The sequence below is a fragment of the Pyricularia pennisetigena genome (assembly GCF_004337985.1).
Source record: "Pyricularia pennisetigena strain Br36 chromosome Unknown Pyricularia_pennisetigena_Br36_Scf_13, whole genome shotgun sequence".
NCBI lineage: Eukaryota > Fungi > Ascomycota > Sordariomycetes > Magnaporthales > Pyriculariaceae > Pyricularia > Pyricularia pennisetigena.
In genome coordinates this window covers 390430-413225 of record NW_021940925.1, presented here as the reverse complement: position 1 = coordinate 413225, position 22796 = coordinate 390430, and the positions used below count along the sequence as shown (strand labels likewise).

The 22796-nt window shown below is 42.1% G+C and overlaps 6 protein-coding genes across 6 annotated transcripts; 3 read left to right on the top strand and 3 right to left on the bottom strand.

Moving 5' to 3' along the window:
- Nucleotides 1-572: 572 nt before the first annotated feature.
- On the top strand, nucleotides 573-2301 carry PpBr36_11096 (uncharacterized protein; the record flags this gene model as incomplete). Its single annotated transcript, XM_029898200.1, has 4 exons — nucleotides 573-994; nucleotides 1074-1408; nucleotides 1447-1491; nucleotides 1517-2301. 4 exons carry the CDS (start codon nucleotides 573-575, stop codon nucleotides 2299-2301), a joined length of 1587 nt encoding a protein of 528 aa, XP_029743480.1.
- A 5484-nt stretch (nucleotides 2302-7785) lies between these two features.
- Nucleotides 7786-8618, top strand: PpBr36_11095 (uncharacterized protein; the record flags this gene model as incomplete). Its single annotated transcript, XM_029898199.1, has 3 exons — nucleotides 7786-7884; nucleotides 8113-8160; nucleotides 8181-8618. Coding segments are annotated over 3 exons (585 nt in total), but the record flags the coding sequence as incomplete, so codon positions are not given.
- A 2159-nt stretch (nucleotides 8619-10777) lies between these two features.
- On the top strand, nucleotides 10778-11122 carry PpBr36_11094 (uncharacterized protein; the record flags this gene model as incomplete). Its single annotated transcript, XM_029898198.1, has 1 exon — nucleotides 10778-11122. One exon carries the CDS (start codon nucleotides 10778-10780, stop codon nucleotides 11120-11122), a length of 345 nt encoding a protein of 114 aa, XP_029743451.1.
- A 1524-nt stretch (nucleotides 11123-12646) lies between these two features.
- Nucleotides 12647-13297, bottom strand: PpBr36_11093 (uncharacterized protein; the record flags this gene model as incomplete). The annotated part of the gene is made up of 2 exons (XM_029898197.1): nucleotides 12647-13082; nucleotides 13233-13297. The coding sequence occupies 2 exons, from the start codon at nucleotides 13295-13297 to the stop codon at nucleotides 12647-12649; spliced, it is 501 nt and encodes a 166-aa protein (XP_029743475.1).
- A 6301-nt stretch (nucleotides 13298-19598) lies between these two features.
- PpBr36_11092 (uncharacterized protein) lies at nucleotides 19599-20196 on the bottom strand (the record flags this gene model as incomplete). The annotated part of the gene is made up of 2 exons (XM_029898196.1): nucleotides 19599-19969; nucleotides 20016-20196. The coding sequence occupies 2 exons, from the start codon at nucleotides 20194-20196 to the stop codon at nucleotides 19599-19601; spliced, it is 552 nt and encodes a 183-aa protein (XP_029743476.1).
- A 100-nt stretch (nucleotides 20197-20296) lies between these two features.
- PpBr36_11091 (uncharacterized protein) lies at nucleotides 20297-20940 on the bottom strand (the record flags this gene model as incomplete). The annotated part of the gene is made up of 2 exons (XM_029898195.1): nucleotides 20297-20554; nucleotides 20608-20940. Coding segments are annotated over 2 exons (591 nt in total), but the record flags the coding sequence as incomplete, so codon positions are not given.
- Between the last annotated feature and the right edge of the window lie 1856 nt (nucleotides 20941-22796).

Genomic DNA, 22796 nt, shown 5'->3' with positions numbered 1-22796 from the left:
GAAGAGGTTAGCGAACCGGGAGAGCCTGACAATGATTGTATTATTGTGCGTTGATAGGTTTACATTTAAATCGGTTTATAAAAGGGGTATTTCGTCGTTACATTTTTCAAGGGGGCCGGACTTTAGGGGGGTCGGAGATGTGGAGCCCAACGTTAGGCTTACCGCGCCGCCTTCAACATGCATCGTGAAGGGCATGCACGGATCGGTTCCGAATTGGCGGCTGTGTGATGGCACAAGAATTTTGTGACTAGAACAGACCCCACGGGAAGTTACAAGTATACAAAGAGATTGATTCGGCACCTTCATCCTTAATCTTACACCTTTGCGCCTTGTAGCAATGACCACCGAAAGGGACAAGAAAGATTACACTGTTGAACCGGGCACTACATGCACCACAGGTGGGGAAAACCAAGCCACGCCACGCTGAAAATGGTTTGCATGGTTGCATGGCAACGCAACCACATAATTATGGGTCCATGGTGGGGAAAATCGATCCTCTAAATCCCGTGACAACTTGCAAATCCCCCTCGTCGCTCTTCATCCAAGCCAGCCCATTTCATCACTCCTACAACATGACCAAAGCCTCCCTCATCAAGATGCTACCAACGAGGCTTTCTAGGCCGGCTCAGCTTGTACAAACCCATTCCCTGATCTGTCGCTACTTGTCTGGTCGCCACGCCCCTCGCAGAAGTTTTTTACCTCTGTTGTCGTCTGCATGCTTCACAGCGACCATGGCATCATCGAGTAACGCGTCGGACCATGACGCTTTGACTACATCCCGCAACAAGCACCCCCTGAATCCTCAGAAATTCCCAATCAGTGGCTTTGAAGAACTGGATCCATCCGTCGACATGGAAGAGGAGACATTGCCGTATTACGATCCCACTTTATTCTATCCAGTCCAGATCGGCGATGTGCTTTACAACCGATATCAAGCCATCGCAAAGTTTGGCTTCGGATCAACTTCAACTACGTGGCTATGCAAAGACCTGGTGTAAAATCTAATCCAACCCGACCCTATATACCCGTTATATACGATTTGCTGACACCAAAAACCTTTTTTCACCTACCAGCGATCACCGCCACGTCGTGCTGAAGGTGTATATCCGGCGCCACAGTATCGGGCATAACCTGGAACTCGAATGCTTTCGGCACATTCAGGGAGTCGAAAAAAAGATAGATCACCCTGGTCGTCGATATATAAGATTCCCAGAGGAACATTTCACTATCCAAGGACAAGATGGCGCCCACGAAGTGTTTGTCCTCCGGCCTCTTGGTCTCAGTGTGAGAGCAATGCAAAGCTATATCCCCAGCGGCGTTTTCCCCGAATTGAACGCTGTACTTGTAACCAAGGCCGTCTTATCAGCTCTCGAGTTCCTGCACTTCGACGCAAATCTAATCCACTGTGGTAAGTAATATCCCATCCTAGCCCAAATTGTCTCAAAGATCCCGATGTTATGCCGCAGCATACGATCTCCATTTTAAAGTCCTGTAAGAATTAACAAAATTTGTCAAGATGTTCATTCGGGGAACCTTCTTTTGACGCTTTCCAACGAATCTATCCTCGATCAGTTTGAAAAAACTGAGCTTGTAAAACCAACGCCGAGGAAACTTGCAACAGACGGCCGCATCATACATGTTACGCAATATTTATTGAATGGGGATAATCCCCCGGTCCTGTGTGATTTTAGCAGCGCCCGAATATGTACAAATGACGACGAGTCACAGCGCGGGCTTCCCCATATGCCGGAGCATTATCGCCCACCCGAGGTGATTCTTGATATGCCGTGGAGTTACCCAGTGGACATGTGGTGTCTTGGGCTCACGGTAAGCTGTGGTTTTCCCTTTTCTTGCCCCCCTCCGTCAAATTTGCCGATATCTTATTTTAACAACTTTCTAACGCCTACTGCTACCTCACATCAGATATGGCGGATGCTCAGTACCAAAAGCTTGTTCGGCCATTATAATGGCACAGATCTGGACGAAGCTCGCCATTTATCCTTAATGGTAGGCCTCCTTGGTCCGCCACCTTTAAGCTTTCTCAAAAAAAGCGAAAAGGTGCTCAAATACTGGAATTCGGACGGCAAATGGAAGGGTCCTATTCCCCTTCCCCCGCCCACCCACACTCTCGAGGCCATTTGCCCCAAATCACTCGAAGGCAAGGCTAAGGTTATGTTCCTGGATTTCATGCGGAAGATTCTCCATTGGGACCCAGAGGAGCGTCTCTATCCTGGCTCTGCATGGCATCACCCATGGGTACACAGGGTGGTGGAGAACGACGGCCTCGTATCGGTTGAATAGTGATTTGGCTTATAGGGGAATGTTTTCCACACTTTTCCTTTCAAGCATGTAATTTTAGCTATGGGCGGGAGGGTGTCTAGGGGACATGTATGGGGAAAATCATATCAACCTTGAATTCAGACGATCACTCATCACTCTAACTGGTATGGCACAACCGTCCCGGGCCGGGTCGAGGCAATTTTGGCCGACGACCCCAAAATGGGCCTTAGTAGCTGCGCCGCAAACTGAGGGTGCGCTGGGTATTATACAGCAGGACAACCCGCCGATTTCAGTGCTTGGGAGAGGGACTGCAACGTGTTTAGTGTTGACTCGTTTAAGTTTACCAGCTACACTACTCCTATTCAATATCAACAGCAGATATGCGTTCCAGCAAATCATTGGTACCAAACACTCCTGGACATCTATGCAGGACTGAATTAAGATTGATGTGCTCTTTTGGTCTCAGCATGCGTGAAAAATGTGGCTCCTCAACATCGAATGTCGCGGTGCATATCAGAGCGATCTCGGCCGATATAATGGCTTTGAGTTCCAGCTGGGACTCTTGAGATGTCGCCAACGATTCTTTGCCCCGGACTATTCCCACCCATGCAAAAGCAGTTTTGCGGGCCTCAGTAAGAAACTCAAGATAAGAAATCTGGACATGCGTACAGCTACAAAGCGAAAGCACTCGGGTGGCCACAGATACAAAGATAACCAGGGCGGAGGCGGACTCCCAGTTTTGATTTATTCGCCTTGTGGCTAACTGAAGCTGGCCCACCAATTTGGCACAGAACTCGGCACAATCAAGAACCGAGTGAACCTGCCGTAGTGGCATCGATTTATCATCGTTGGAGGGACCGGTTTAATGCATGGCCTGTAACACGATCAAGCCCGTCTCCTCTCTTCGAGAGTTAACGATGGGTATCGCCAGCTGCAGGAGAATGTTTTGCCACTGAATAATGTGGCCCGAAGGAATCGAGCACAGACCCTTATATTCCTCTACCGACAGGTGAGACGGGCATTCGGCTTGGTTCGCGATGGCAGAGTTTGGAGCAAGCCCGGTAGGGCATGTGCTGGGCCGGTAAATATATTTTTCAAGCATCTGGGAATTGTATGGGAGTGTGAATGTGCATTGGTGCGGCACATCTTTTGTGATGACTTTTTTAGTTAAATCGAGACGCCTGGCATTTAATTATATTAGTGGATTGGAGCAAAACCGTTATACCAGCGTTCAACAGTGTAAACAAACCAGATAACTAGCACCAGCTGTTATAAACTCTGTTGTACCTTCCATGCCCTCTGCCATGCCCCCCTCGGCCTCGACCCCGGCCACCGCGACCACCCAGCCCTTTTTCAAACCCATCATACCTACCTTAATGGTACAAATCCCTTATTCGACCACCGGGCCAGCGAATCCGATTAGTTAATTTCCGATCATCGGAATTAGTAAAACGTATTTGCAGCCCTAAAAAGGGTTTAACCGGGACGAATTGAAATGGCTTGAGGTAAGATATATCGACCGCGTCCGAGGAGAAAAGGTTAAATACCTTAGCTGCATTTTCCGTCGTTTCGAATATAAGTGTAACTGAACTTTTGCTCTGCCATTGAATATTAAAATGGATATCCAATTTTAAATCGTTGAAGTAAATTGGGATTTAGTGTATATTCAGCCCACGAAAAACGATTTTGTGCGAAAATTCCAACGCATTCGCCTCGGGTTTGCAATTTTCGATTTCGCCCTAATGCAGTTGTTGAAAGATTATTTTGCCATTGGGAAAAGGCAGTTTTATACCTCGTCGCCAAATTCGTGGTTAGACACCCAATCCATTGCGTAAATGATTCAAAATTTAATGTGATTTTGTGCTTTAGTATATAGCTTTTTCAATCATTAAGCTCGAATTATATTGGTAAACTTTTATATAAAGTCCACGTTAGTTATACCAAATATTACAATGCGCTAAACTTCGAAAATGACTTATAATTTTGTAGCCTCTATAATCTTAACTATCAATTATGCCAAGTATTAGGCCATACCACTCTAAAAAGTCGGTTATGGCTGTGGTAACGACTAAGGTCGAACAGGTTTTAGATTGTTCATCCAAAAATTGCGATTCGGAATTCTTTGTTACGGACGCGTGTGCATAAGAAGCTGATTTCATCTCCACAGCGGATTAGTTAAGCTTAGGTGTCTAAAAAGCTTTAAAGTATTACGGAATTTTAAATTTTATGGATGGCTGGCTAAATGTTTGGTTTACAAACAGCAAAATAGTTCCATATTGCACATAATACCTGGTTAACTGTTCTAATACCACTTTTCTTTTTTCGTTTAATGCAAATATTATGGAAGGAAACCCTAAACGCCTTAGCCGCTGATCAGCAATTTGATTTCCGCCGTTTAAAATTAATAGTAAACCCTCCAAATGAAATGTACATTGGGATGTTTCTATCCCATACGAGACAATATTTATTAGAGAAAAAGTTAAGATAGTCTTCCTCGCTTGGGCTGCCTACCAATATGTGCACCGCTTGGTTCTAATTTTTTCCGGTGATCTACGATTTTAAATCCTATTTCTATTTGCTGGTTACTTCCAAGTCTTTGCAATAGTTAAATGGAGAGCTGCTTAACGTTGGGCTCCACATCTCCGACCCCCCTAAAGTCCGGCCCCTAAAAATATCTACTCAGCCACGTCAACCCTTTGTTTTATTTTATAAATATCTAGACGAACTTTTCACTTTAGAACTTGCATTTTGAAGATTCTTGCTCCAAACTTTCCAATGAAACAGTACACTGAAAATCAGCTTCTTGCTGCCATTTCTGACATAAGAAATGGCAAATCAGTTCACAAAACCTCGCAAAAATGGGGTATTCCTCGGAGTACCCTTCACGATCGTTTAAAGGGGGCCCAGTCAATTCAACAAGCGAAAAGATTTTGTCAAAGGCTTTCACAGGAGCAGGAGACCTATTTGGCAGATTGGGTACTTGCGCAGGCCGCGTTAGGCCTTCCGCCAACGCATCAAGAACTACGCTATTTTGCGGAACGAATTCTTCAGGCCGCCGGAGAAAGAAAAAGCCTTGGGAAACATTGGGTTAGCCGTTTTATAGCCCGATATCCAATTTTGAAAACCCAAAGGCCCCGGCGAATAGAAAATGCCCGGGTTAATGGGGCTACAACCGAGGTAATTAAATCTTGGTGGTCCTATTTGAAAAATCCCGTTATCGATACTATAAAACCGGCCAACCGTTGGAATATGGACGAAACAGGTATAATGGAAGGCAAAGGATCTAATGGCCTGGTGTTAGGGCGTAATAAAATCCGGCCATTACAGCGAAAAGAGCCTGGAACGCGGGGTTGGACGAGCATAATCGAATGTGTATCAGCTACGGGGGCTGTTATACCTCCCCTCGTTATATTTAAGGGGAAAAACGTACAGCAACAATGGTTTCCAGCTGATTTAAGTCCTTTCGATACCTGGCAATTTCATGCAACAGAAAACGGGTGGACAAATAATGAAACAGGTATCGAATGGTTAAAAAAGGTGTTTATTCCAAATACCCAACCTTTAACTCCTGAAAAGCGTTTATTAGTTCTCGACGGCCACGGATCACACGTCAGCGACGAGTTTATGCTTGTTTGCCTCCAAAATAATATTCAGCTTTTATATTTACCTCCTCATTCGTCGCACGTTCTTCAACCGTTGGATTTATCGGTTTTTGGGCCGTTAAAGGAAGCTTATCGACGTCACCTGGGATTTGTAAACCAGTTTTGCTGTTCAACGGTTGTTGGGAAACGAAACTTTCTACTTTGCTATCGAAAAGCCAGATCAAAAGCATTTATAGCAAAAACCATTCAATCTGGTTGGCGTACGACGGGGTTATGGCCGGTGAACTTGGCAAAACCACTTTTAAACCCGTTTTTATTAGAAAATAGCAACGCCAACGTCGAAAAAGGTAGAAATAACGGCTTCCAAAGGGATAAAACACCGGAAAGCCCAAACCAAAAAATTAACGACCAATCTTTACTTATTTGGAAAACCCCTAAAACGACCCGAGATATTCGACTTCAACTACAGGAAATTTCCCGGTCCGAAAAAAGTAACGCCACTTCACGGCTTTTGTTTGCAAAAGTCCAAAAAAGCTTCGAAACCAAGGATATCTTATTGGCTGAAGCTCAGCAAAAAATCAGTTTGTTAAAAGCAAAATTGGAGGCGGTACGGCCGGTCAAAAGGAAAAGGGTAATTCCGGATCCCAACGAGCTTTTGGTCAGCAAAAAAAACGTTTATGAAGCACAGGAAAATAATAGGGACTGTTTAGAGGATTTGAACGATGGAGAAGAGGTTAGCGAACCGGGAGAGCCTGACAATGATTGTATTATTGTGCGTTGATAGGTTTACATTTAAATCGGTTTATAAAAGGGGTATTTCGTCGTTACATTTTTCAAGGGGGCCGGACTTTAGGGGGGTCGGAGATGTGGAGCCCAACGTTATATCACAACCGTCGTTTCGATTTTTGTACAATGTGACCCTAAATGATTTAGTTTTATTAAAAACACGAACACTGGTTTGGGACAAATGGCATCCATCCGCAGAAATAGTACGTTATTGCTGAAAAACTGGTGGCATATTCGAAAACTTGTTAAAGATTCCCTTAATTACATTATAAAAGCGTTTAAGGTTTTAGTATAAGCTCTTAGTCCAAAAAATTGGACGAGGTTTAATCAGTTTATTTCACGCTAATGAAGTGGGGCTCCCAGCCATACTTTTCGTTTTTCCATTTTTAAATCCTATGCACCTTGCTCAATTTGCTCAATTTGTAGAGTGTTCGCACCCCTCTATTTCAATTATCGCCCCATTTCATGCTGTTAGCGCCCTTACTCAGCAGCAACCGCTGCGCAATGCTGATGGTTTCGTAGATTTTGCTGCACGTACTAGCAGATACGTACCGACACTTTTTTATTTAATTTGCAATACGCGACGCGTTTATTGCGTTAACCAAACGTAGCGATTTGGCCTGCGAAAGCGGATTTTGCATATATTTGGTTGTTCTAATAGGTTCTGGTTTCTCGATTTGGCGCACCATAGCGATGGGCGAACATCGCTGTGTTAAAATCATTTTTGCCTTCGCTTTTAAAAACAATTGCATAATTCCGAATCCAGGTTAAACGGCAACATTAACAGCTGTTTGTAAATTATTTGTTACAGCATTTCATTTATTGCAAAATTGTTGTTCCGAATAAAGAAAACAGTGAGTTTGTGCTAGATCAAAAACCTTTGGGCTGCTTCATCTAACGTACGGGCCATACGTAATTGGAGCAACCACCTAAAAGTTGGGGCAACACCAGTTAACTCGCCTTTTCATTCGGGATTAATCGTTAATTCCAACACCATACCGAATTACACGAAAAAGCGCAATAAGCCCATGCACCGGCCACTGAAACCTCTGAACCATCTCGTCGTTCCCATATAATATGGAAGGCTCGTGATATTTTTGCTTGGTTTTCTGTCCAGCACGATACTCTTCCGCCGCCTCAGATCCGCAAACGCAAACGCACTCAGGGTCTCCAGACTCCGCCGCCAGACAGCACCAGCTCCAGTTCGGGTGCCTTGGTAATTAATTACTGCCTGCTTCCTTTCTGCCTTTTAAGAAAGTTTGAAATCGAAACTAACTTTCGGTATCCGCCGTTTATAATACGTCGGCGAAAGTTGTTAATAGGGATTTGCTGCTTCCAACCTACGCCTGCAGCAAAATGGTTGACGTTTGTTTTGCGATCGACCCATCGTGGACCCTATAAAGCAACGAAATTACCTCCCCTTCCATTGCCACAACAACTTTAGGCGTCGACTCCAATATCGATAACGGAGCAAGAGTCGCAGATTCCCTACGTATGATATAAAGGCATTAGCCTTTTAAGACTGTTAACCACACGGATTACCAATTTTTATCAAAATCCCCTATCGCGCTGAATATCGAAATCAAGCGTCCGAGCGGCGATAGCGAAAAGGCCCAAAGGCAGCTGGTAGTTTGGCAATACGCACATTGGAACATGCTGCAGCTTTTGGCCTTAACCAAAATTGACGGTCATTTTTCAACGTTGGAAGGATTATTCTTTCTTCCAGATATTTACATTGTCGGACATAAGTGGGAATTTTCGGCAACAATTCGCAATAATACTGGGGAAATGGTTCAATGGATAGACTACCCTCTGGGCAGCACAGAAACTGCTTACGGTATTTATGCCATTATTTGGGGGCTGCGTCGCATCGCCCAGTACTTTACCCAGGTGTATTGTCCGTGGTTTCAAAAAAACATACTGCGTTTGGCAAATGTACCTGGTTTATAAAATTAGCATCTAATAACAATTAATGACAAAGTTGATTATTAGTTTCGTTTACAAGCATTGCGAATTAAAAAATTTATACCGCAAGCCCATGTCAATTTTATGCTTTATTAGCCCAGTGAATCTTTTCCATCTTTACCATTACCTGTACCCGCTAATATAAACTGCTTAAATGTACCCTTTTGAGTGCCTCTGGCCGCCTATTTAGCCAAATTTTCCAAACATGATTCTGCCTCAGGATTTAGCGCGGCACGAGGAGGGCAAGGGCCGAATCATGATAGCAGATCATGGGCCAGCTGATCATCTTGCGCAACCGAGCATTTATCGATTAGCGATACAACCTCCGACGCGTCACCACCGACGCGCCACAAGCTATGCCCCCAGATCCTCAATCAGTTCGATCGTGTTTCNCCTCAATCTATTCGACTTGGACTGTTCGTGGCACAACGATAAAGGGCGTTTCGACATAAAAGGCTAGCCGCGAGGAATGTGGGAAGCCATGAGAAAATATAGTTTGTGCAGAGATCAGCGGAAACTAAATGCCCATTGCATCCAAATCTCTAAACTAGTTATTCCATATTCTGTTTCAGTCGATTGAAAGCGATGAAGAATTTATGTTCGAGGTTTGACATCCATTGAAGTTTGTAACCGTACCCTTTGCCAATTCCAATTCTGCCAAAACATGTTTGAGCAAAGTCTCAGCTTTCTCTATGCCTTCTCTTATCTCTAATAGGATAATTTCAAGGGTTTTAACGTCTTTCTTGCACTGACAGTCACAGCTACCGTAAAGATGGCTTAGGGACATTTCCGACATCTTATTGTCGGAACAAAGTTCATCTGGAACGACGAAGTCAACGAGACTCCCGGTGGTATCCGAGTCATCAGAACTGATCTCCTTTACTTCGTTGATCGACATGTTCGCATAGTCCATCGAATTACGCAGAGAGTTGACCGGATTTTGACGGCGAAAAGGAGGAATTTTTACCGAGTATACTTTAAACAAATGGAGATTTGACGCAGTAAATATTCAGGCTCCGGTTTTTTATAACAACTTTATGTCCAATTCCCATATAGAAAGTAGCATAAAATTGCTAGTAATCAGCTTTAGAGCGACTGCCAAGTTTGAATTAATAAACCGTATATAAAAAACTTTGGATTTATAAAAAAGGCCTACCAATTCCTATTTTTAACGATGTTTTCTTTTTTCAATATTTTGCATAATGGTGGAATAATAAGGAATATCGGTCGCAAAGACATCGAAAATGCCGCTGTAAACGGCGAAAATCAACAAATTGTCCTCAAACCTAAACCAAACCGATTTTTAAATGGACCCACAGGTATATTGCACAACCGCAATTAAGCCACGAAATGGAGCGAAGCGAATAAAGTGGATTAATTGTGGAGTTCTAGGTTTCAGGGATAAGCCCTGAGACTAGTTTAACAATATATTAATAACATGAATATATTATGTTTAGTGTTGGGGGTTTATAATGTAATATAAGTGGCTTATTCGCCCTGCATATATTTTAGGTTAAATATGAAATAATATTTATCAACTTTTCCTTTTACAAAAATGAGTATTACTAATTTAAATTCCAGGATATATTGTTTTTGTATAAGAATTAAGAGTCTCTAGCTTCAACTCCAAACCCCATTTCAATTATAAGTACTTTATCACCGGCTAAAAATATAACAAAAATAAATATAACGTAGAAAAAATCACATATGTATAATACACACTAGGTTTTTTAATGAATTAAATAATTATGTACTAAATATAGACATTTGCATAACGTTAAATGCATGGGTAAGTATATTAATATTAACATTAACATTCATGATATAACGTACGGTTAAATATATCATTTATTAAGTATTATGCCATGTAAACATTGCAAATATAAAAATAGGTAAAGGCTAGTTTAAATATAGTAGCTAATGCGTCAAAGTAAAGACGGTACTGCGAGCAAAATAGTATAAAAGGGATGCAGTGGCTCTTGAAAATAAAGTAAAATTCCCTCAGTCCTATCACCATCTATCCTCAATTTTACAATAAAATTATTCTTAACTACTATTACTTACTCCTCCATAGCCACCTTTTTCAGTCGAAAGTATTACTACTTTTTTATTAGTGTATAAAATCCTTACCAATTATTCCTAAAATGCACCTTTTCAACTTCGCCGCGCTCTTTACGGTGCTTGCCACCTTTACCGCCACCGCCGCCGCCTCCGTCGACCGTGACTGGGAATTCGAGAAATATAACTTAAAGAACTGGAGGCCGAAGAGCGGATCGATTGCTGAGGAAACACAAGAGAACGCTGGTCACCGACGTGGGGGAGCTGAATATTTCACGTCGGGTTCCCCGTCTGTCGTGGCTCAAGATTATTCCGCAAAAAAGGCCCCGACCAGATTCGAGCAATGGCAGTCTCAAAAAAAGGCGAGTAATAAGAAAAAAGAAAGCATCGGAATTAATGGTAGTAGACGGACGGAAGACTTTTACCCGTAAACTGGAATAAGAATTTGCTCGGATGGAAAATTTCTATTTGAGGTTTTTTGTCCGCATCGGCTTGGTCGATTACGGTTTTCCTCACTATGGAAAATATTCTCCGTTTTTTAACGATATAAACGGTTCGGGCTTTTATAGTTTTTAAATTTGAGTTACATGTTTAAATTTTTCCCTTTATTAAAAGCTGGGTATAGTAAATTTCCCACCCGCTTTAAAATCCTTCAAATATATTAAGCATGTATCGCCAAACATTTAGCTGTCTTTGGGACTTTTTATTTTCGCCTCTCGGACGCTTAATTTCAATATCCAGCGCAATAAAAAATTCTAACAAAAGTTGGTCATCCGTCAAGTGAACAGTTTAAAAGGCCAAAGCCTTAATATCATACGTAGGGAATCTACGACTTTTACTCCGTTATCGATGTTAAAATCGACGCTTAAAGTTAATGTGGCGGTATCAGGTAAGGTAACCTCGTTAGGCAGAATTATTACCAGGAAGATTGAGGAAGTTGGCGGTCCATTATATCTCCGTATACTCCACCTTCGGATTATTTGTAAGGCTTCGATTAAAAGCTTAACCAAACTACGCTGAAACCTCCCGTTGTTGGCAATGTATAGCATTTGCTAAAACGCCGTATTTGGAATGTCTAAAATCACTAGCACTATCCTCACCCCTATAACCGCTCCTAATACTTGAGACTGCTTAGCCTGATAATAATATAATAACCCTGGCGCCTTGTCACGTGGGGTGGAGTCACGGTTGGCAGTCGCCTAGGCACGCCACTCCGTAACATTACCCCCCCTCCGCCCCGCGAGCGATCATAAATCTTGCCGTGTTTTGTTCTGTCTTCACCGGCGACGTCGCAACCTGCGGGCTGTGCTGTTCCCCGTAACCGGGGCGTTATCGTACTCGTCGGGCGGGTCGAACCGATTTTCGAGGGCAGCCTTTTTCCAAACCTTTAGGCGCATAGGAGGGCCGGCCTTATCGGGATAGGCGTTATAATATTGTCGCAATTACATAACCGCGTTTTTAAATCCTTCCGCGTCGTAAAATTCCAAATCGGGGTCCCAACCTTTCCATTGGATTTGGTATTAAAACACATTTCGTAATACCCGCGAGGAAATTACCCGTTCGATTTTTTATTCCTTTTCGTTGGTATTTTTTAACGCGTCGATTATTTCGCTTTCGGGCTTTTTTACGGTTTATCCGTCCAATAAATTACGTAAATTTAACCGAAAACGGTCGGTATAAAATACGCGGTTTCCTTTCCAAAAATTTGGTAATTCCAAATGGTAAAAATACCCCCGTTTTTTTTTAATTATATAATTATATTTGGTTAACGGGTAATTTAATTTATCGTTAGGACGGTCCGTTACCCAATATTTTTTAATAATGTAAACGGCGCTTTTTATTCCGAAATCGGGTTCCCGGCGGTATTTATTAATTTGGTCGTATATTCGTTATTGCGCCATTTGGAAATGGGTGCGTACCGTTTTTACGTAATTTTCGAATTTTTTGGTAATCGTTTAAATTTCGGTTTTTGTAAATCGTTTACGGGTAAGTAATCCTTTTAATTCGGTTTTTTGCGTCCAATCGAAATATATATGGGCCGGGTAACCGTTTTTAATTTCGAAAGGTGAAAATCCTCCGAAAAAATTATGGGGTAGCGTTACCTGCACCAAATCGATTGCGGGTATACGTTTATCCCAATCGTTTTGGAAATAGTTAATATAAAAGCGCAATTTTTGGTCGATGTAAGCGTTTATAATCTTTATTTGCCCTGTTATTTGGGAATGCCCGGCCGTCGAAAACTTCCATTTAATTTGCAAAATTTTGGATATTTCGTCGATTAAATTTAATACGAATTGCAGGTTTTTATTGGAAACGATTTTCGTGGGTAAACCATAAACGCGGTAAAAACCCTCGTAATATATTATAATTGTATTTTTCGCGGTAACCGTCCTTATATATGGAACGGTTTACGACCGTTTCGTTAACGCATCGATTATTACAAACAGGTTATCGTTTCCCGATTTCGATTTGGGTATTAATTTAAAATTTACGATAATAATGCTCCATTATCGATCCGGTACGGGTAATAATTGTAAAAACCCAGCGGTTTTATTTTTCGGAATTTTGGCTAATCGATAGGAGCAATTGGCGATATAACGGTCCATTATTCCGTTTATACCTGGTTACTAAAACTGCTATACCACTAAACGGCGGGTTTTATTGCGGTTAAAATAGGCCGTAGCAATGGTCCTGTAAATTTTACGAATTATTTTGGCGGGCTATTCCCCGTTGCCCGGGATTACCAATTTTTTTCGGTACAGTATATATTTATCGTATAATAACGTCCAATGCTTTTTTTCGGGGTTATAGGCTTTAATTTGGTATTATTTTAGTAATAATAAATACTTATTAGCCTTAAGCATTTTTTTAGCGAATAATAATTATCCAATTACGTCAATTAATTCGATCGTTGCCAATAGCATTCCGAAACCGCTATCGGTAATAGTTTGCCAATATAAAAAGGGGTTAATTATATAAAAGTCGTCGCCAGTATTATCGATAGGACGGAAAATAATTATATAGCGTTTTATTTTTTAACGTTTTTTTAATTTTGTACATCTTTTGTTTTGCGGGTTAAAATGATTATTAACACGTTTTCGCTACCAGGGCGGTAAATAATTTTAAAATTATATTGGGAAAAAAAATCGGCCCAGGCAGTTTGCCGGGAATTAAATAACCGTTTCGTAAAAAAGTATTTCAAAACCTTATAATTAATAATTATTACAAACTTTTTTTTAATACCCATTAGCTTTGGTTTCCAGGTTTTTAACGCCTTAACGATTGCTAGCAATTCCTTATTGTGGATGGGGTAATTAAATTCCGTTTACTGTATAATTTCGGAAAAAAATGCGATCGGATACCATTTTTGGGTGTTTGGGTTCCGTTGCAATAACGTTTTAACCATTATTCCTTCGGACGCATTAATTTTTATTTTTATTTTATAATCCGTTTAGTAATGGGTAAGGACGGGTGCGGAAATTAACGCCTTTTTCAAAATATCGAAAACGACGCGGTAATATTCGTCCCATTAAAAAGGCACCGCTTTTTTCGTTAAATTCGTTAACGGTTTAACTACCCGGTTATATTTTGGGACAAATTTTCTGTAAAAATTGCAAAACCTTAGGAAGGATTGCATTTTTTTTAAAATAATGGGTAATACCCACTGCTTTACGGCGATTACCTTGTTTGGATCGACAACGACGCCTTTAATGCCTATAATAAAACCCAAAAATCGTGTTTCTGTAACGTGGAACTCGCATTTTTTAATATTAATTTGGAATCCAGCTTTTTTAAGCTTTTCCAGGATTTGCCGGACGTAAATTTGGTATTCTTCCTCAATTTCGCTCCAAATTAAAATGTCGTCCATATAAATAAAATAAAAATCGTCCAAATATTCCATTAGAATTTCGTTAATAAATTTTTGGAACGTGGCCGGCCCGTTAATGAAATTAAAAAATAATATATTATACCGGAAGGTCCCGTATCGGGTTTTAAAAATTATATAATTTCGATATTCCGGGTTTATGCGGATCCGGTGGAAAATTTGCCTAATATCGATTTTGGTGAAAAATCGAACCTTGGAAATCCGGGCCAGTATTTCCTCGATTAACGGTAAAAAATAAAGTTTTTTTTAATAAAAGCGTTTAATTTTCGATAATCGACGCAAAACCGGAATCCTTTATCGTTTTTTCGTGTAAATAGGATAAAGGCGGCCCACGGGGTCGATCCTGGTTTTATAAAACTTTTTTAAAGGTTTTTTTGGAAATATTTCCTGCAAATTTCCAATTTTTCCTCCGTTATTTTGTAAAATGGATTATATTCCAATGTTCTGGGATTATTTTCGAATTATATATTATAATTCAATCCCGGTCGAAAAAACGGGATTTAATCGGATTCCATTTTGCTAAATACGTCTAACAGGTTGTGGTAATGTTTTGGAATTTTTTTTAACAATATCGCCCGCAGGTTTCCGTCGTTATTAGGGAGCAGTTTTTCGGTATTTTTTTTACCGCAGGATATCGTCGATTTCGTTTATCGAGGTGCAATAAAGGGTTAAATTTTTTTACATTAACCGTATAAATTGTATAGCGTTTATTATGGCGATATTTACCTGTCGGTTTTTATACCAATTTACCGGGTTTTTTTTTAATATATATTTTCCTTTAGCGTCCTTTTATATACGAAAAAAACCTTCGGCCTTTTTAGTTTTTTTTTTGGGTATAATTTAGGTTTATTATTTTAATTTTTAGCCCCGGTAATTCGTAAAATTCCCGTTGCATTTTTTGTAAATTCGGATCGGCGTAAATTTCCCGGGGCGTGGGGATTTCCCAAATTTATCCCGATTTGGCCAGCAGTTTTATTTTCCGAAATATCGACGGAGGGCGTTTTATTATTTTTTCCAAAATTTGGATTCGTCGTTATATTATTCGTTATCGGGAGGTCGATTAATTTTTTTTTTCCAAGGCAGTATTTCGACGATCCGCGTCCGATTAATATATGGGGTTTACAAACCCCGGATTTGGTAATTGGGTTATATCGATATTTCGATAATATACCGCCAATAAAAGTAGGTTTTCCGGGAATTGGAACCGTCGGTAACGACAATTAATAAATATTCCGTGTTCCGCCAGAAAAAGTCGTTCCACGATTATTTTTTATGGTATATCCAATACCAGTATCGGCGTTTCGCGGAATTTCCGGCCCTATATTACAAAAATGGCCAATGCAGCAATATCGATTTATTACGAAATTTTTCCGTTATAACCTCCAATTTTTTGGGGGTGGAAACCGATAATTTTAGGGGTTTTTAACGTTATATATAATCGCCGAATAAATTATTTGCTAATAAAAACGTATTTATTTATTCCGGTACTAATTAAAGCACGAATATTATAATTAAATCCATTTAAGGAAATGCTGGTCGTTATAAATATGGGATCGCCGCCCAAATATTTACGTAAAAAATCGTAAAATATTGGTTTTTCCAGCAACTTTTGCTTTGCAGCGATTTTCTTTTTCAATTCGCATATTTCGGTAATTGGCCATACCTTCCCTGGGAAGGAATCCAATTTCCCCAGGGTAATTAGTTTTCCGATATAACGACGTTTTTTCCAAATATATCGGTACCTTTTCCATAATAATTTGCAATAATTTAATTAATTCGGTTTTTGGAAATGGAAGGGCCACCGGTATTACCGTTGGGGCAATTCCTGCTAATATGGCCCGGTTTACGGTATTAAAAACATTTACTTATCCGGATAAAATTTACGCATTTCCTCCATATTTAATTTGCTTTTTTACCTTTCGTTAATAACGCTTCCGGTGGTCCGGGCTGGTTTTCCAGCACGTGGAATAACAAACCCTCCTATGCTTTTTTTAATCGAGGTGGTTTTAATTTTATTTTTATTTTCGGTCCGCGAAACGTAGGTTTTAATAAAATTATAGGAAATATTATCGGCCGTACGGACGTAGGCGTTAAAAAAAACGTTAATATCCTGGTGGTATATAATTATTACGATTCGCAAATTGGTAAATAGGCGGCGGTGCAATTCCCGTTTCCAATTTGGTTTCGGAAAACCGTTTTAACCTACTAATTTAACGAATTTGTTTTTAAAAATTATAAATTTATCTTTCGTTAACATAATTAATTTATCCAATTCGTTCCGCGTTATATTTTCGAATTTATTATCCTAATATTCCTCGCGCAAATGGCCTATTATACCGTTATACGTAATAATTTAATCGGAATAAATATCGTTAAAAAAAAAAAATAAGGTGTCGGCGGCGTTACCTCCGAAACGGGATTCGACGTAGGCGCGTTTATTTGCATCGGTGGGATAATGCGTTCCGTTAAACAATAATTTATTTTCGATCCGGCGGTGCTAAATTTCGAAAATAACCTCGTTTTTATCGGGGTTATTTGAAAATATCGGAGGATTTTTTACGCGGGATTTGTGGTGCGAACCACCGGAACCGGTATTAATAATAATGGCGGTAATTTTTCGTTGGGAACGGGTTTCGCGGAACAAACGCGAAATAATGGCTTCGTTTTTTTGTTTAATACTATTTAATAAATCGATTTAATCCTGCGTATAAATAATACGATTTTCCAATTCGTTTACTATTATTTGGTATTTTTCCTCGGAAAAAAAAAAAATTCGTTGGTTTTGCGAACGGGTTCGTCGGTGTTTTTTAGGGAATCGGTGGTTTCGTTTTCCTTTTTAACCGTTATAATATTTCCCACGCGTTCCCGGGTCGACGGGCGACGTTAGGCCCGTATTCGTACCGTAAATTATTAACGCTGGCGCTTTGCGCGGGGGGGATTTGTTTCGGGGCGACCGTAATTAAATTCGATTTTTTACCTTCCCAATTGGGCGGTCGGCTACCGTTCGGCGTCGTTTTTAGTTATTTCGGTATCGCGTTTTATAGGCGTTCGTGTTTCTTTTTCGGTATTATAAATATTATTATACCGTTCCCGGTAGCTGATTGGTTAAATTTTAAATAATATTACGAAAACGATCCCAAAAAAATAAAGTTGCAATATAGGGGCGATTTTATTCGAAAATCTAAAGCTAAATGTAAAGGAAGAAAAAAGGTACGCAGTGCTAATCGCGTATACGCGTTTAAGCGAGCAAATAACAAACTCACCCTGGCGCCTTGTCACGTGGGGTGGAGTCACGGTTGGCAGTCGCCTAGGCACGCCACTCCGTAACACCTCCGTAGTAGCGCCATTAACCCGGGCGTTATCTATTCGACGGGGCCTTTGGGTTTTAAGGATTGGATAACGAGCCAAAAAACGAGTTATCCAACGTTTTCCAAGGCCTTTTGTCTCTCCGGCGGCTTAAAGAATTCGTTCGGTAAAAAAGCGTAATTCTTGATGCGTTGGCGGAAGCCCTAAAGCTGTTTGGGTAAATACCCAATTAGCCAAATGCTTTTCCTGTTCCGTAGAAAGCCTTTAAAAAGGGCTTTGTGCTTTTTTATAAGGTTGAAAACTTTTAAATCGATTTTGAAATGTAAACTTAGGTATTCCCCATTTTCGGGAGGTTTTTGCAATTGGATTACCATTATTGACGTCGTTAATTGCAGATATAAACTGTTTTTCAGTATATTGCTTTATTGGAAAATGGAGAATTAAGATTAGAAAAAAGTAAATCCAAAAGTGAAAGATTCATCGAGATATTTATAATAGAAGTTGGAGGATAAAAATAAAAGTGTTGTTATTTTTGGGTGCCGAACAGGGGGGGTGCCGAACAGGGGGTACGCAACGTTATCTAGGAGTGATTGTAGTAGCTGAAAACAATCGCAGTGGATATCATCAACGTAATCAGTGTATCCGGCCTAGCAAAAGTGAATCAGATGGTTGAAACCGATGGCGGCCAAGAAAAGGACTTCTATTGGCGACACGCGCTTGATATGAGAGCAAACGAAATATCAGTACGTCAGCGAACCGACAAACACAGGGTTTGGTTTATCAACATTCCAGTCATTTCATCCGCTAACATCAGGAACTTGAGGCTGTAGACCATCGAAGGATTTGAAAACGTGGGCAACCAACGAATTCAGACCAAATAACCATGGCGTGTTGTGAGGAAGATGGTGGGAAATGATTACACCAATATTATTTGATCCGCGAGGCCCTACTCCAGATTTGGAAGCGGCTGGGCCCCAACAAATTACCAACCCATATCCCTACCGAGGAAAAGACCGAGGAGGCATTGTTCGAGGACAGAGTTTCAGCCGTACAAAGGGCTTTTCACGCCGGAAAGCTTGGCAGTGCGGCGTGGTTTCCAGATTCCGTTGCGGATGGCACGCCTACAGAGACGAGTCAGAGGAAATGAAGTTTAAATCGAGACATTCGAACCTGGTCTTGTCCACCGCGCCAGAATTTGTGTGGCTTTCCTGATGAACTACGAGTAGCACGGCCCAATACACCCAGGTTCCCCTCAAAATACAGAAGCTGCTTCCTCAACTCGATTGCCAAGACTCTGTCAGAATCATTCCTGACGCAGCGAGCGAGCGGACGGACTAGGTTTCTTTGTATAATTTTGGCCTCGAAGTTTGCTTGCTTGCCAGGCAGGTTTTCCCGAAGCTTTCAAGTCCTAGCCTCACAGGGACAAGGCGTCACGTTATCGTGTCTTATATTCGTGGTCAATTGTCGTTTGGCAAATAGTTTTACCACAAGCCTAAATTTCTATCAATTATGACAGTTGCAGTCAGTCTATACGCCTTGCTTCGACTTTAATTCCTTTTTGATCATTCCCCAGCAGACAGGCCGTGACAACCTGGCTGGTTGGGGTGACGGGCTGGTCCAGTTCGGCTTCTGACATTGATGGCATTTCGGCTTGAAACAAAGGCTCTGCCTGCAATGGTATCTCTCCCTCTGACATCAATGGCGTCGAGCAGGCTTCATTGAGGCGGCGCTTTTTTTGGCATGCTTTCACGCACGGACGTCCGGAACAGTGGCCGACCTCTCGGCGTGTCCTGCTCCAAAGATGGGTCGCCGAAATAGCCATCGTCACCCAACCTGTCTTCCCCATCCGAGGAAGTACAATCACTATACCATCCGAAAGCATCCGTGTTCTGTCTCTTTTTGGGGCTGACACTCCGGCTTTGAGACCTTATTGAAGAGTCGAATACTTGGGAGAACGAAGAGAAGTCTACTGGTACAAACCCGCGTTTCGACCAGATTTGTGATTTTGTTCCATAGCAGAATATTGAACATGCCCGGCCATGATACAAGCGGGATGCGCTCGTCTGTAAAAAGAGACCAAGCAAACCTGGCAAATATGAACTCTTTACTTTACCCCTGGATATGCTACAAACAGCGGTTGTGGTACAGTGGGACAATTTGCGCCGAGGTTCCTGGGTTCAGAATATGGACGAGTAGCTGGGGAGGGCGAGTTGTATCGATATCGACCTGTTTCGGGACCATGGAAATGTGCTGCATGTCAAAGAAATTATGTAGATCGCTGCGTAGTAATACTATGTTCTGGTCATCCGACATTATGCAATGCTGACTGGTAGTGAACCGACAATACCTAGATAATAATGTCAACCAAGTTCCATCTTCTACCAACGTTTGCCTTATTGATGACAAGTTTGACCTACTTTGATATTTGGTTCGACACACACCGTTCTTTCTCCTTCGCCAGTATCAGATGCGCCAGCTCGACTCCATCTATATAGCCCGAAATGCGGCAGCCTCCATCACGCACCATAACTGCCGGCGGCCCGCTCAGAGGTGGCGGTGGTATGTATTCGGGTATATCGAGTCGCGCCAATTGTGGTGGCAGGTTGTCATGTGGGAACCGCCAGTTGTGGAATGAGTGTGCAATGGGGTATTTCTCTTTGGGAATACTATGCTATATCAGCGAATGAGCCAGCAAATGGACCAGGAGGGCCAGAAAATGCTTACCCGAGATAGCAACATCCACCAAGCAAAAGAAATACTCCCTGCCGCGCAGTAGGCCATCCGACGGGCGCTGGGTTTTTTCAAACACCAGATTCTGTTGTTGGACCGCTGAGTATCCCTTGTCCCAGTTTGTTGCCGCGAGGATACAGCAGCAAATAAGAGCGAAGTCGTAGTCGAGAACCCCATTTGTAGCAAAGAGAGCCAGTAGCGGAGGCGCGTTGTCAGGATAAGCTGGGTGTCGGAAGTGCACTCAAAATGGGCGTTCAGTTGTGGCTTGCGGAGGTTCCAGAGGCGCAAGTACTGGAAAAGCCATAGATACCATGTAGCCAGCTCGGTGCTGGAGGTGGGCGCGGCGGAGATCGCTCGGGAGGGATAGGAGGCCGGATCGCGACGTCGGGTCGCGCAGCGAACACGTCGCGTATCGCAGATTGAATGACAAAGTGTCGCTGCGTAGCTGTGATCACGTCAAATACAATCTACGAAGCCGTGATGCGCAAAGCGCTGGTTTGATTGGCGTCGCGAAAATCGTTAATCTAGAGATGGTTGTCGTTATTAGGATGTACTGTGCTAAAATTAACGAGGCCAGCTGTGTGCAGCGGTTGCTTAGGAGCAAAGGCGCTAAAAGCGCCTGACGGTAGGGGGAGTGGGGCCGCAATTGAATATTCAAAGCGAGCAAGGCACATGGGATTTAAAGGTGGAGAAATGAAGAGACTGGCTGGGTGCCCACTTGACAAGCGTGCAAGGAAGAGCTGAGCTTTTTCGAGTTCCTTTCTAGGGTTGGCGACTACGGAAATATGTATTTATCGAGTCGGCGAGCACCAAAGGTTCCGGAATACTATCAACCGGGATTCTATCTGCAAGTTGAGAGATGATGGTGTGGCTATGTTATTTTCGGATTTGTGTTTGGCAAATATCGGGCGAGCGGATTGCCCTACTCATCAACGGCTGGTTCTCAGAACGTTGTGGGTACCGATGGACCGTCATTGGCTGCCTCGTACTCATCAGTGCTTGAGCTGCTGTATTGTTTACTGCGCAGAACGTGCAGGCGTTGCTCGTCGCAGAGATGCTGTGTTGTATTGTAAGCCTTGACGGGTTTGCTAGTTTTGTCACTAATATCTGCTTTTTATAGAACCAGTCACTGATTATGTACAAACGGGACAGCCATGGGGAGTCTTCCAAGCATGTAAATACGTCGGAATAGACCTGAGCCCAACTGACCTTGGCTTCAGATCGAAGTATAAAACTTTGTCGCTAACCTTAAGCAACTGTGCATCATATATACCTCCGAGGTGTGCCCGGTAGCCAAGAAGATATCTGACCACTTACGTCAACTTTTGCTGGGGTGCCGGTCAAAAACCGCCATAGGCGTTTTCCTTTCCATGCTGAAGAATAACGACGCATCGTCATACCAAATCTGCACTTCAATGGATGTGGCCCAAGCCCTTAATCATTGGCATTTACTTTGCCTCAAAGTCTCCTTGGTGGCTCATCCGTCACAAGAAGATAGACGAGGCCAAGAAGTCACTGCTTAGACTGATGAGCCTCAGCAAAGAGACTGATTTCGATGCGGATAAAACACTCGCGATGATGGTTCACACCACAGCCCTCAAGGAGAAGACCTCTGCAGGAGCTTCGTATTTCGATTATTTTAAGGGGCACGATTTTCGTCGCACCGATATCGTCTGCACGGTTTGGACGATGCAGAACTTTAGTGGCTTTTTTTTTAATTATTCGATACACTTCCTGATCTAGGCTGGCGTTGACTCCAACACCCCGTACAGCTTTGCACTTGGACAGAATGCAATGAACCGGGTAGGTGTGTTTGATGCATGATAATTTATAAGTTTTGAGATCTGACGCAGGTACGTAAACAATATGGCAAAACTTGGAGGTAAGGCTCTACGAACTAACACCGAAGGCACAACAGGTCCCTCTACCTTTACCGACTGTGCGCCCTGAACGTCGGACTGGACTAGTATAATGGAATCTGTATCGGCGACGGGGGCTACCATACCCTCATTTTATCATATTTAAGGGGAAAGGCGCACAACAGCAATGGTTTCCAGCGAATTTGGACCCTTTCGATATTTGGTAATTTTATGCAATGGAAAACGGATGGCCATATAACGAAACGGCTATCGAATGGCGGAAAAAGGTGTTTGTGCCGTAGACCCAACCCTAGCTTAGCGTGG